At 46.6% G+C, this 15,004-nt stretch overlaps 1 protein-coding gene across 3 annotated transcripts in view; it reads right to left on the bottom strand.

Moving 5' to 3' along the window:
- The window catches only part of ds (dachsous cadherin-related 1), a 177,809-nt gene extending 164,058 nt beyond the window's left edge, over window positions 1–13,751 (bottom strand). For 2 of the 3 annotated variants that reach the window (XM_086903637.1, XM_086903639.1), the window contains exon 1: window positions 6,849–13,751. In XM_086903637.1, the coding sequence (XP_086759763.1) occupies window positions 6,849–8,537 (1,689 nt within the window). In that variant the 5' untranslated portion in view covers window positions 8,538–13,751. The remainder of the gene's footprint in view (window positions 1–6,848) is intronic. The other variant, XM_086903638.1, reaches the window with a different exon arrangement.
- Window positions 13,752–15,004: the final 1,253 nt, after the last annotated feature.

The following is a 15,004-nucleotide window of genomic DNA, read 5'->3' as shown; positions in this document are numbered from 1 at the left end:
TAACCGACAGATCGATACAGACCTGTTTTCACATAACCAAGAACGCATTTTTTACCGCGGATGGAGGAATATGAATCGATAAACTATTAATCTATCGATTAATCTAGCTCTTAAACTCTTATACTCAAAACGTACAATCTAATGAAATCCATGATTATCGTGGATTCGAAAGTGACATTTGTTTCGAGTATACGAATAAAAAAGAAAAAAAAAAAAAAAAAAAAAGAAAAAGGAGAAGATCGATCAACGACGATCAAGATCGATCGTGAGACTGGCGAAAATCGATGGTTCGATGGACGAAATAACTTAAATATATCCAGGTAATAATTGTATATCCTGAGAATTTCCCAAGGTTTTGGTGTCTCGCATCGCGTATGCCGAACCTCTAAAGATGCAGACATCGTTCTCAGAGGGAACCGATAAGTCGACTTATCGTCGATCGCATCGATCGAACGGCGTAACGACGAATTTCCGTGGAAGGGAAGAGATGATTAAAAAAGACGGAGGAGAGAAGGACGGAGGAGGCAAGGGAAGAACGGGAAGGGAGAGATGATTGGTGGAGAGTGAGAAGAAAGGCGCGGATCCTATCGGAAAGTAATTACCGGGGCCGGTCGTGCGGTCGTAATTAATCAAATTCCGCGTGGGGATGACGCGACGAAAACGAATCGGCCTCGGGCCAGGAGAATCCATTAGCGGGACACGCGTGTCTCGCGCGTATTATTTCACGCAGCTACGCGCTTCGAGAAGAACCGAACCACCGAATCAACGCGATCGTTTGACGAATCGATCGACCAAACATATCTATCGGACGCCGTACTTGCCGCATTAGACCGATATTAGCTTCCACGTGACGCACGTGAAGCGATCCTTCGTTCTTGCACCTTACCCGGCTAATTGTGCGAGCCGTTCAAGAGGGGAGCCGTGACGGATCGACGGGTCAATCGAGGTCGTCACTCGGCCCATCTCACCGAGTGTACCTTCTTCGAGTGCCGCCGATATACAGCTCCAACAACCTTTCCTTTACGATTTTCTCAAGCCTTTTCAAACGCGGAAGAGTCGCCAATTGACCGCTTATCTAGCGGCTCGACTCGCTAATGTTTCGCCGTACAGCAATCGGCAACTATGTCCGCCGAGATTCGCGTTTCGTAACCGGCCGCCGAACAGATTTTCTAGATTTTCCAACGAGCACGCGTGACAAACTTTCTGACGAATTCTGCCCGAATCGATGCCCAGAAAGCGATCGATTTTCTCGAATCGGTCGAACAATTCGCGACAAGTATACAGATTCTACGTATTCTAGTTACGTGCTTAGGCTCGACATGAGTCACCGGAGACACGATACGAAGAACCAAGAAGAAAATGTCTAGAACGAGCATCGAGGTAGTCGCTAATGGAATTACGCGTGAAATCGAAATAGCGAGGTCCTTGTTTTATCCTTGGTGGCAGATGGTGTAAAACGCGTAAACCAGGATCGATTTAAGCATCGTTTTTTCAGGAGGGAACGACATTCCCCGTATAATTTACTATCTTTGTAGGTTACAACCTCCTGGACAGAAAGAGAGAGAAAGAGAGAGGGAGAGAGAAGGGAATGTCGTCTCGCGAAGGGAACGAACGCGTATACATTTTCAATCGCGATTCGCGCGTTCGTGCGAAACGTGGCAAACGGAGACAGTCGAACGCATATGCACTTTCCCAGTACAACGTTCGTACCAAGTATATTGGAAAGTGCGGCTCGAACGAACGCAGCCCCCTCCCCTACCACCTTTTCACGATCGGTTAGCCCGACTTATAGTTGGCACCGATCTGCCTATCGAGCGTTCGCTTTCTCTTCAGACGCCTCCAGATGCATAGTGCGTACCACCGTATAAGTGTGCGTACGCATTTATACTCGGCTTCCCTTTCGTCTCGCTTTCGTTTCTCTATAATCGTTTTGTTAAACACGACAATCTAACAATCTATAGCTTCTCGATCGAGGTCGATCGATCGAACGAATTGAGAATCGTGAAAGAAAAAAAAAAAAAAAAAAAAAACCTTTTCGACCATTCGACGAATCCTCACCTCTTCAAATACCAATTCCACCGCTTTCGCGTCTTACTATTCACGAGCGACGAGAAATTGAGAGACAAGTTTTACGAAACTTGAGAAAGAATTTCGATAACGATCCTCGAGTAAAGTTCAATCAGTCCCTCTACGCCCAAGGCAAGGCTGTACACGCTTTGGCATGCAGCACGAAATCCAAAGTGCAGAATCGTCGTCGCCGATATCGCTCTCTGAATCGACAATCAAAAGCTGCGTGTGCAGTTATGCGCCACGAATCGACATATAGTATACACTCTTTCTTCGAGCGCACGACGATAGTTTCGAGGGAAAAACCAGTCATCGTCGGAGAAAGCAACGTTTCTCGCGACTGTAAAACGCCTCGCGATAGAATCCTATTGATCGATCCTTCGATCCTAGGTAAACATCGTACGTAAATCGCGCATCGATGAAAACGCGAATAAAATATTGACGAGAATCGTAGAGGCCGAAAAAAAATCAGTTCGATCGAAAAACGAATTTCGCGTCTTTTATATATATATTTATGAAAAATGGAAACAGAAATCGCAATTAATCGATGGGTTTTCTCCGCTTATCGATACTTTTCGATATACGAAAAATACGAAAGAAATCCGAGAAAGAACGAAAAAAAAAAAAAAAAAAAAACGATCATCCTTTCGTTCTCGTACTACGAGCAAGGAGCAAAGTGCGTGCGCGAAATTACGTGCGTGTCCGTACAACTCTGGGATCGACCAGAGGACACGTATGTATATAAAGTAAGTACGTAGAACGGCACGCACACTATTCACGAGGGTCAGTCATCGTATTCATCGGTATGCGACTCGCTCCTCGTGGTTGTTCTTGTTAAGTTACAAAACACCGTAAGGTAGTAGCCCTTGCAAAGATCTCCCAGCTCGGTGGAAATCGCGACGACGAACGATCGTCGGACGATCGTCTCGTAGCTCACCACCCACCAACAGAGGAAGAGAACGTTGAGTAATCCAGGGACACACGAGAAACTTGATAACCAACTCGTTGGTCCCCTCCCCCCTCCCACCCTCCCTCCTCCTCCTCCTCCTCCACCGTCCCTCCTTGTTCCATTCGCGGCTACGTGGAAATAACTATCACCACGTACAATGCCACGCCGCGACGATCTCGTTTTCCTTCGAGATTAACCTACGATTCCCGTTCCTCTTCCATCGATCCACCATGGCGGTCCCGTGATATCTCGGGACAACGCTCGTTAACAACGTGGCGCGCATCCGTTCGATGAGATATGCGAATTATTTTCTCGCCGGTTTCGATCGATCTCTATTATTCCAGAAACGAAATTCCAGATATAGAGATCGATGCGTGGACCACATTAATTAATTTCCCAAGATGTGAAAAAAATCGAAAGCGACGAGAAGATAGAGAAAGGGAAAAGTACGAGAAAAAGATCAAGTATAGAAATGTATATACGTATCTTAATGTTAATCCGCGATACGCGAGAAAGACAAGATTCGCGTGTTCGCGCATGAGGAATGGCAATTAAAAGGAGACGGAGATGCTTATGACGGTCTCGACTTACGACTTTTAGAGAGTGGAAGAGAGAAGATGTCTGGGATGTTGATAGGGCAGTAGAAGGTATAGTAGAGCCGCGATCGCAATGCGAGTAGCGCGATGCGAGAGCAGGCCGTGCGCGCGGTGGCTGGAGCGACCGGTGCACGCCAATGCATATACATATATCTCTGCCTCGTCGTTGCACTCGGGAATGCGGTCTATAGCGCGTAGGATCGAGAGCGAACCGAGGGAGTAGACCGGGCAGAGAAACAAGAAGAAGGACGACGACGATCGGACAGAGAGGCGAAGAAAGGACGAGAAGAGGCAGGGTATATACGGTCGAGGGAGCGGGTGTGTACGCGAGTAAGAGGCAAAGGACGAGACTGAACGCGCGATAAAAGAGAGGAAAAGAGAGGGAAAGAGAGCGTGCACGGCAGTCGTAAACGGCAACAATTGCTGCGGGCGTTGCCACTCGAAACCTCGAATGCCTAATGCCAGATGTCAGACGGTGGTTAGAGTCATTACGGTCATCACTTTGTACCGCGATACAGGATGCGTATCGGGGTCCGATCGATGCGCATCGCATACTTTACCTCTAAATTCCGTTTACGCTCGTTTCGACCGGGCATCGATACCTTTCGTAGCCGATATTACGATATTTTCGAAAACGCAGCGGTGATGATCCTTTCTTTTTTCTTTTTCTTTTTTTTTTTTTTTTTTTTTTTTTTTCCCGTCCGATCGCCCTTCTCGCCCACCCTTGGAGGAAAACTTGGACAAAAAAAAGAAGTCGCAGTTTAACGATTCTCGCGATTGCCAGTTAGGACGGGTAATGGAAGGGCGGTTAGCGCGAAGAAGATGAATCGGAACCCGTGACTCGCCACGCACAACGGGCAGACGAATATTCACTCGGCCGATGGTTTATACGAATAGTTTTGCGCACGAACGCGCGCATACGAGTTTGTACAGAATGCAAAGGTGGTAAGAGGTGTTAAGTTTGCCAACCAGATGAAACGAATGTACCGAAACTCGTGTCGATTTCTCGTGGTAGCTCGTATCTTTCGCTCGTATCGATAAGCCGAACGATTCGCGGGAACACGAATACAAAGGGGCGGTGAAATTCTGTGGGAAACGCGAAAGGATTCGACTCGCGTCATCGTGATGATACTTTCGAAACCCGTTTTCGTTCGCTATATTCGAGAACGTAATATGGTACGTATGTACATATGTATGTATACACGCGTGTACCTTTGGTCTCTTGAAACTAGAGAAACAAGAAAAACAAGAAAAAAAGGAATGAGAGGAGAAGAGAGGAGAAGAGAGGAGAGGAGAGGAGAGACACGCGAGGTTGCGGGAAGAAGGAAGGAGGAGAAAAGAAGGCGAAGAATCAAAGGGGTGGAGCCGGAGAACGAAAGGGGATGGAGCGAAAAGAAGCGGCCGGTTCGGGTTCGAGAAACCGACGGATGGGAGAGGCCGACGAAAAATCTGTAATTATAATAATTACAGCCGAGCGACCAACAATTATAAATCATCATTGAACTAGGCAACGAAACGCCGATAAAATATATATCGTACGAAAGTTGAAGAGGGGGGGGGGGGAGGGAGGCAATCGTTAAGATCGGGTCGCGGTACGCGCACGCGGTATCCGTCTCCATGTTCGTTCGGCCGCCTACCACCCAATTGAAAAATATACTCGTTTCGTTCCTCTCGATATTTCCATCGACATTCGACATTCAACATTCGATGTACACATCAGCTCGAACATCGTTTCGTTTTATCCGTCGTTTCGATACAGATTCAAAAAATATACGGATCGAAGAAAAAAGAAAAAAGTTATAACTAAATTACCGCAACGTAACGTAATATCGTATAACGTATAAATATATTGCTACATAAGTACATGCCAAGTAAATGCGACTGGGGAAGAAGTTTCGTTGCGAAATGGGAAAAAGAGATTCGTTGGATAAAAATCGCGTAACGACTTTACTATCTCGCGCAAACGAGTGCCCAACGATATTAGCGCATAGCGTATATTTTCGATGATTATTTCGCGAAGCTTAAAACGATCATTCTTCAAAGAGGTCACCAGATAAAGTCTTTCACGCTCGCGTTCGCACGAGCGCGTAATCTCTTGTGCGGTTTGTCTCAAATTTCAGGAACGCGCGACACCTCGAATCGATTGACTTGCGCGACGAACGAATAGATATCGTTTCTTTGCTTTTTTGTAATCCCGTGTTACATATGGGAGGAGGAGGGGGGGGAGGGGGGAGGTGATCGGGTTCTATCGGATTGGCAGAGGAATACTTACACACGCCATACAAATTCGATGTCGAGAGCAACTTGTTCTCTTGTTTTACATCGCTTCGAGGAAGAACATCGCAAGAGCCATTACGAAAAAAAAAAAAACGCTACCAGATTTTCCCGCGCGAACGGAACGCGTCTCCGGCACGCGTACACAAGCGACGAGCAACGAGCAACGCGATTTTCGAGCGGAGGCCACCGACTCCGCTTCTCGATATTCCAATCCCTTTCTCATTCATCTCTTCTTACTTTACGTCCGCGATTATTCCTCGATTGGTTCGCACAGTGGCAAACGGTGTAGTACGCGCATCGAATGCGAATTAACGCGTTCCGATTTATTTCGTCTCCGCACCGTCGTCCGACACCACGACATTGAAATCATGAAATCAACGCCGTCGATCACGTTCGCGCCAACATCGAGCAACGCGAGGATCGAACGAGGAATCCGTCCGTCCATCGAATATGTATATTACGTATACCGTATTATACTCGAGAATATTTTCCACCATATATAAGACGCGGCACTGCTAATTGACAGAAGTATGGCGCGATGGAGAAAACGTTTGGAACGGCGGTACCAATTACGAGTTTCCCAGCGTAACGTGGATACGTGGCTTGCGGCGCGACCGGTCCCAGGCGCCGCTGCCCTTTCGGCCGGCTCACGCGCATTTACCGGGAACCTTTTTACAACATGGACAGAGTTTTACGCGATACATTGAAACCGACTCGTTGCAAGAAGATCGAAACACGCGAATCCGGGAGAAGATTCGTTCGCGCTATTAATTCGCGCCTCGTATCTCGCGTCGATCGTCCTCGACGATGACGGATCAATTGGAAGAAGCTTTATCTGTCGAACATCGACGCGAACGTCAATCTCTCGAGACGTTACCCGGGAAAGAGAGATTACGCAACGCGATGCGACACACAGCAAACGAACGGATGGTTCGAAGATAATTGACGAGCTCTCTTACCTTGAGGAAACAGCGTCCAACGGGCATATCCTCCGGTACAGTCGCGTTGTACAGCGGTTTCTCGAAGATGGGCTCGTTGTCGTTGAGATCGTGCACCGTGACACGCACTGTCGCGCTACTGCTCAAAGGAGGGCGACCCGAGTCTGTCGCGACCACGACCAGAATCGGGGCGGGATCGGCCTCGCAATCCACATGAGTTTGGGTCGATATTAGACCGGATGTTTCGTCGATGATGAACCACGTGGAATTCAATAGGGAATACTTGATAGCCGAGTTAGCACCTTCGTCGAGATCCGTCGCGGTCACCTTCAAAACCGGTGTACCCGGCTCGGAGGCTTCCAACAAGTGAGCTTCGTATCTGTCTCGAGCGAATTTCGGGGCGTTGTCGTTCACATCGGTGACGATCAGACGAAAGGTTCGAACGGCTCTCAAAGGTGGCGTACCGGCGTCTGTCGCCTCCACCGAAAGATCGTAGACGGGCTTTTCCTCGCGATCGAGCGGCCTCTCCACCACCACCAAATATATTATGTTGTCCCTGGTAGCCAAGCCAAAATGTCCTTCGCCGCCGGACAACGTGACGGTAGCGTTCGAGTACTCGGTCCTCGAGTCCGGATCGCTTACCGATATTCTAGCGACGAATTCCCCCGGTTGAGCGCTCTCGCTTATCTTGGGGGTCGCGTCATCCGAGAGGAAAATAACGGTGATCGCGGGTTGATTGTCGTTCACATCGGTTACGCGGACCGAGAGGAACGCGCTCGCCTCCAGAGGTTGGGCACCACGATCCCGCGCAACGATCACCAACTCATGCCTCTCCTTCGACTCGAAGTCCAACGCTTTGTTCACGTACACCATTCCCGTTTCCGGATCGATACGAAACATCTCCTCGCGATCCGATTGTCGCCGATTGATCGAGTATTCTATGCGCCCGTTCTCACCTGCGTCACTGTCCGTCGCGTTCACTGCGAGCACAGGCGTCCCGACGGTCGCATTCTCCGGAACGCTCGCCACGTATCTGGTTTGATTGAAGATCGGCGGATTGTCGTTCACATCTTGTACCGTCACGTTCACGTGGAGTCTGGACCGAAGCGGTGGAGCACCACCGTCCAACGCCTCTATCACCAGATGATACCGAGACCGAGCCTCGCGATCGAGCGAGCCAGAATTCTGCAGATCCAGATAAAGGACACCGTCGCGGCCACGATGCTGGGACAATCTGAACGCGTCCTCGTGATTCCCGGACACGATCTCGTATCGTTGGGTCGAGTATTGGCCGAGATCGGGATCCTTGGCCGGTGGCAGAGCTCGTTTCGCGTCCCGAGGAGAATTCTCCGGAAATTCGATATCCACGTGGTCCACAGGAAACGTTGGCGCGTTATCGTTCTCGTCGAGAACCTTCACCACCACTTGAATGTTCTGCGGCAACGCTACCAAACTATAGGACGGCCTCGTCTCCCGATCCAACGCCACTTTTGTCCTTATCTCGCCTGTCGCGTGATCCACTATCAAGTCCGAATCGACCGCGGATCCGGAAACCGACACGATCAAGTACGGCGGACTGTCGGCGTCGATGAAACCCACCCTGGTACCCGGTCGAGCGTTCTCCGAGACCTCCAAGTATCTTACGAGCTCGGAACGCGTGCCCGGGGCGAGAGTCGCTCCCAGGACGAGGAACAGTAGCAGGTGCCGCATCCTGGGGGCCTCCACAACCACCTCCACCTCCACCTCCGCCCTCCTTCGTTATTATCTCGATCTTTCCATTCCTGAACGATCGATCGTGAGATGACGCCTCCGAATCTTCCTCATGCGGCCACGAAAACCTACACGCTTTCTCTCTCTCTCTCTCTCTCTCCCTCTCCCTCTCTCTCTCTCTCTCTCTCTGTCTCTGTCTCTCTCTCTGTCTCTGTCTATCCGTCTGTCTGTCTGTTTGTCCGTCTCTTCGTCTCTTAACCGTGAAAATTCGAGCACGAGTTTCGTTCGTCGATATTTTAAAAAAATTCACCGACTAAAAAGCGCTCTTGTTGCACACTTGACACATTGATCACCCACTACCTAGCAGTATCACCACCAACCACAATCACAATTCTATCCAGCTCGTTCCTCTCGTAAACACTTCCACCATTCCTTTCTAGAAATTACGTTCGAATGTGCGTTCGCGCCTATCCTTCCGTGTATAACCTGCCTGCCGATCCTTTCGACCAACGAACCAACGTCTCTGAAGGTGACTGTGCTAGATTATAAACATGCCGTTCGCCAGGACTCGCTATGCCTCGTGGAAATTCCTTCGGTAGATGCGAGCTTATCCGACCCCGTTCCACCTTCTTCTTCTTCTGTCCTTTTCTCTTCTCCAAATCACTTATTCCTTTCCTTTCCTCGTTTCCTCTCCTACGATTCTTCTTCTCCTTCTCCTTCTCCTTTTCCTTCTTCTTCTCCTTCTTCTTCTTTTTTCCCCCTTTCGTTCTAACACCGCGTACGTGCTCTCGTCCTTTTTCTTACTTTCTCTCTCTAAGTCTATCTCCTTCTCTCTAGCAACCCGTAGTATCGATGCTGTCCTCACCTCTTCTAGAATATCTTCGCCTCGAGATATCGTACATTCCTCGCGTTAGATTCACGTCCGATAACTCGACGATCAACACGATCGGTCGCGAACTCGCCTCGATCGCTTCGCGTCTGGAACGCCCTTCATTTCTTGGCTTCCGTCGGATCCGATTCAAAAAATTCACACTCGACGTTCACGATTCCCTCCGCGAACCGATCTCTATATCCTTAGCTTCGTAATCTCTTCTTCTTTTTTCATTTTCGTCGGCTTTGCCGATACAAATTTTTGTTTCCTTGATTCTCGTATTCGAAAAATGGTCGATCGATCGATCGTTCGTTCTTTCCTCCTTATGGATATTGTTAACGGGCAAGTGAGACGAGTCGAAATACACATTAATCGCTCGACTCTTCTCTTTTCTTTTTTTTTTTTTTTTTTTTTTTTTTTTGCCACGAATTTACTTCTCACTTCGATTCACGGCTGTCTACATTTGCGTCTGCAAACAGCATCAGCCGGTCTTTCGCTAGAAACTGTCACGCGGGATACACTGCCTACACGACGACCAACAACCAACGACGATCCACGAACGATGAACGCGATGCGAACCACCATACAAGAAAATGATATCAAAAACCACGTTTGATACGACTTTTCCACGTCGCGTATCACGGAACGTTTACTCCAATCCTCTCTCTAGGTAGAGTCTCCTTTCGCTTCGATACACCTTTTTCTCGATTCCTCTGTATATTATACAAGTTCGATCCGAGATCTCGCGCACACGCGATCGATCGATCGAACGAAACGTAACGAATCGCGAGAATTTTAGATAGTCGATATTGTGGTTTAACAACGAGCCTCGATGAACAACGGCTGATGAAAATGGAAACACTGCGTGAGAGATGTTGGCGTTGTTGGGCCCAGCGTCCGTTCCGCGCGGCTTCGAGGTTAGGCATGCACTGACATGGCGGCACCTGCAAGGCCTACCCTTCCCCTGACACGATCGACTCGGCTGGCTCGGTCAGGGGAACCCGGCTGGACCCAAACGGCGGCCATCTTGGAGAGGGGAGCGGTAGTACAGCGCACCTCGATATACCGGAGCCTCGGCATTCACCTCGCTTCGCAGTATCGAGCAGCTAGACTAACTATACCAAACTCTGCCTGCTTGCTTGTCTGCTTACTTGCTCGCTTGCCCGTTTGCTCGTCTGCCCGCTTGCTTGTGTTGTTCTCTCTCTCTCTCTCTCTCTCTCTCTCTCTCTCTCTTTCCTCTTTCTCACTTTCTTCTTACTCCTTCTTCGTTCCGACTCTGCTCCCCTTCGCCGTTAATTCTTCCTCTTTCTCTCGCCTCACAGATTTCTTGTTTCTTTCCTCGTCTCCACCTTCCAACCTACCTGAGAGTTCGGTATGCGAAGAACCGACTTACCATCGGCGCTCATTCCGCGCTCAGCCCTACGAGCCTCTTCTACGCCTGTGCCAAAGGTCCTGGAATTTCGTGACGTGACGAGAGAGATTCCGGATAGTTTGCATGCTGAGTACGAACTTTCGCGTTTTTTTTTTTTTTTTTTTTTTAGTGAAATCGTTGAAATTCGACGAACGAGCGAACGCTTCTTTTGATAAAGGCGCGCACTCTATCTTTTTTCATTACGAATTGCGTATTTACGCGACATAGATCTTGTCCAACTATGTCGTACTGTTCCAATCTCCGTTTAAAGAGCATGAAATTTGCATCTTAACGATGCGGAAGCGGTGCATTAATTTTAACCATTTGTTAACACGTCTTTTGACAGAGCAAAAGATCGATGTTGGTTTCACGAGATACTTGGTGACGATATTGCGTTTTAAACTCTTGCGTTATCCGGGATAATCGCGTGCTTCGATAATATATTTCGCAACATTTCGTGCATAGATCATCGATAGTTTACATTCGGCACGCAGCTAGAGTATAAGTGATAAATTCTCGTGTTAATAATTCCACGATGCATCACAGATGACTCATGACGCGCGAGTGGCGTGACCGAGAATCTAAAAGCACGGCCTTCTCTCTTCTCCTTTTCTCTCCCTCTCCTCACCCCCTTCCCCAAGAACGAACTAAAGAACGAACAAATAAACAAAATCCCTGTACAGGCACGCGCTGGAATTTCATATGCGCCAAGAATTCAGATTAGCGCGCAATTATGCGCAGTTTCGATATCTCGCGTGCTACGCTCTTACTTTTTATCTTATGTAAATGACAGGATCGCGAAACAGTTCTAAGCTTTCTCTAAACGCGTCCAATTCATTGAAAACCGGACTACCTGTTCTCTCCCGTCTAAGAAGAAGTGAGAAGTGCGAAAGCGATCGACGGTAATGTCAATGTTCCCGTGCGAAATCCCGAGCTGGAACGAAAGGAAGATCCATCGGTTTCTGTCGACTCGCGCGACGCGTCCCGAGGGTCGAGGACCTTGCTTGGCTCCTCTACCTGACTCTACGAGTAGGCAGATAAATCCGCCGCCTACTACTACTCGCTACGGACAATGCGCTCGAGATGGTGCATCATCGTCCGTATTGTTTGCTCAACCATTGGCCACACGGCCTGATCTCTCGCAGGTGCTGGATGCGGGAAAGAGATCCGCTACAAACGCGTAACGCGAACAACAACCTTTCTTCTATCATCGAATTTCAATTTCATTCATATAATACATATTATTAAAACGGAAATTAATTTACATCTTTGAATCTCGTCTACATTCTGATTACGCATATTTCCGTAATACATACGGTTTGTGAAAAATATGGACGATCAAAATTTTTTTATTTTGTTTCTTTTTTTCCCTCTTCTCCTTCTTTTCCATCATCTTCCTTTCCTCCGTTTCCCCCTTCTATCTTCTTCATCCGTTGTCACGATCCTTTTTTTTTTATTCTTTTCTGTTTTTTCTTTATCTTTATCTTTTTATTCGCTCCGTGATTATCCTCCTCGTAATTCTCCTCGACTTTGCGATTCTTCCTTTCTTCTTCTTCTATCCCTCTCTCTCGTTAGATCGATATTTTTTCTTCTTCATTCGGAAGAAGAAGAAAGAAGGAAAGAGAAAAAGTGCCATTGTCACCGTTCAGACGCCTTCCCATTAAAGAACGTCAGGGATTTCTACGAAATCTTTCCGCTGTACGCCAATTTCGGCGTGGTATAGTGGCACGGTGGCATGGCCGTTAGGGGAAAATTACAGAGTTCGGAAATAAAGGGAGAAAGAAGAAAAAGATAGAGAAGAAATGGAAAGAACCAAAGTGATCTGCGGATACGAGAAAAGAGCACGCAGCGATAATCCGAGGCCGAAGAGTGGAAAGGACCGACAAAGCTCTCGTCATTAAACGAAATGATTACCGGTCGCGAGGGCCACCTACACCCCAACTTGCTTTCAAGGACATAGGTCGTTCAAAGATGAAAGATTACCAACTTCTTCTGAAAGAAAGAAGTCAAGAAAGACTTCTTTCAACTTCCGATATTTTTAACTTACGCCATCTCTATCCTCTTTAATTGTCTCTTCCTTCCTTCCTTCCTTCCTTACCGTCTTTTCTATCGCGAATCTATCCTTTTTCTTCGCGATGACACAACAATTGCTTTCATCGACTGAGAGCAAAAAGGATTGATACTCGTGATAAAAAAAAAAAAAAAAAAAAAGAAAGAAAGAAAGAAAGAAAAATTCACAAAAAGAAGTAGACAAAGAAGAAGTAACTATGTTTCTTACGAGCTAAGGTGCAACGATGGTACTAAGCGGACCGAGTACGATCGAGTTACCAGTTTCGAATGTCCGCAGTAGTCGTGTGTGAGTGGATCTAGAGTTTCGCGCTCGGATTTCGTAAAAAACGTGATTTCGAAACGCGCAATAGAAAACTCAATAGATAGACAATTTTGTGGGACGATCATCTTCGATCTTTCCGATCTTATTCTTTATCTTTTCTATTTTCAGATCGATGATGTATATAGATATATATTTATATATACGGTTCACTTCGTACGGCAAACTATACTAATGTTAAATAAGAGAGTGGAAAAAAAAAAAAAAAAAAAAAAAGGATGGACCGGGAAGACGGAGCAAAAGGAAGAAACCGAGGTAAGAGATTTCGTCGAGGCGTAGTAGAGGGGCACTGAAAATTGGAAACTGGTGGGGGTGATGGAGACCAGCCGCATAATGACAGGGTGCCTCACGCCAAGGCCCCGCTAACGAACCGGCCCACGAGACCCAAAAGGGTCCAGGCTAGGAGACGACACTGTATTATTTTACCATTTCGGGGGTCGGGGGCATCATCAGAAATCATCGCCGAATCCATATAATCAGTAGACGGTTACGTGCAGCTATGATTTTTAAAGCAGAAGGAAGGGGACCGAGAGGGGTAAAAAGGACTAAGGAAGGGAGGATGAGACCTAATAAGGCGAACGGTGGTAGGTACTTTCGATATCTTCGTCCTCGTCCCCATCCTCGCCCTCGTCCTCATCCTCGTCGTCGTCGTCATCGTCATCATCGTCGTCGTCGTCATCATACTCATCCTCAATCTCATCTTCGTCATCGTCATCGTCCATCTCTCAAAGATCTTTCGAACTTCTGAGTTCTTGATACCAACTTATAGTAGTACTCGTTGCGGCCACTAATGACACAGACCCGATAAAAAGTAAATCCCTTCTACCTTTCTACCCCTCTCCCCTTCCTCTCCTTCATCTCTTGCTGTTCCTCCTCCGCTATCTTGACGCGTTACACGAAAGGTAGGGCTTAAAACGTTCCAACGAGCTCGCAAATGCTCGTACCAAACGATCCTGAAGCGCGATCAGAAACGAACGTACGAAATTACGTCGCAACAAAAAAAAAAAAAAAAAATAAATAAATAAATAAATATACGTATACACTTAGTTACATTACGTGGAAACGTAAGAAGAATCAGAGTGTCGAAAAGAACTCGTCAAATACTCTGCTATTCGATTATTCTTCCCTCATGTTCCACAGATTTATTTATTTTAAAGATTTAGAAGGAATAGAATAATCCGCTAATTTTGATTAAATATTAGGTGACAAACGAAAAAAAAAAAAAACGTTCGTTTTAGTTAATAATCTTGGACATGGAAATAAAATTAATATTTATTATATGAAATATTAGTTATAGAAATATTATCGCAGTTAGGGAAAACTCTCACGAGAAGATCAAGATTAAGGCAAGATAAAAAGCAATATACGATCACACGGTGAAAGTTGATCGATAAAGATCTAAATGAATGTTGTTGGTTGTTGGATATGAAATGCCTCTTGTGCGTACCGAGTCCATTTTGCGTAGGAACGACCGGTTTGTTACAAAAATCGAATAAAACATTCACGTGTCGATCGATAACTTGAATCTTTGAAAAAAATATATCGAATAAAATTTACACGTTAGTTTCCTTGACCTGTTTCACGTACGGCAAGTGGAGAAAAATGATAAAAAATGGTAAATGACTCGGTAAATTTATTCAAGTAAAATTCCAAATATCTTTCCCTAATATCTATCGTCCTTGAAAAAAAGATAACAAATCATTTGAAAAACCGTAGAAATACGATTTACAAAATAAAAATATATCGAAATATATTTTATATCGAAATATAACGCGACATTATGTTATCTCGAGAAA

This window comes from Apis florea, unplaced genomic scaffold, assembly GCF_048593485.1.
Source record: "Apis florea isolate Af1SG1 unplaced genomic scaffold, ASM4859348v1 contig_2293_pilon, whole genome shotgun sequence".
Classification (NCBI taxonomy): domain Eukaryota; kingdom Metazoa; phylum Arthropoda; class Insecta; order Hymenoptera; family Apidae; genus Apis; species Apis florea.
The sequence above is the reverse complement of the archived record's forward strand: the minus strand, read 5'-3'. Positions and strand labels throughout refer to the sequence as shown.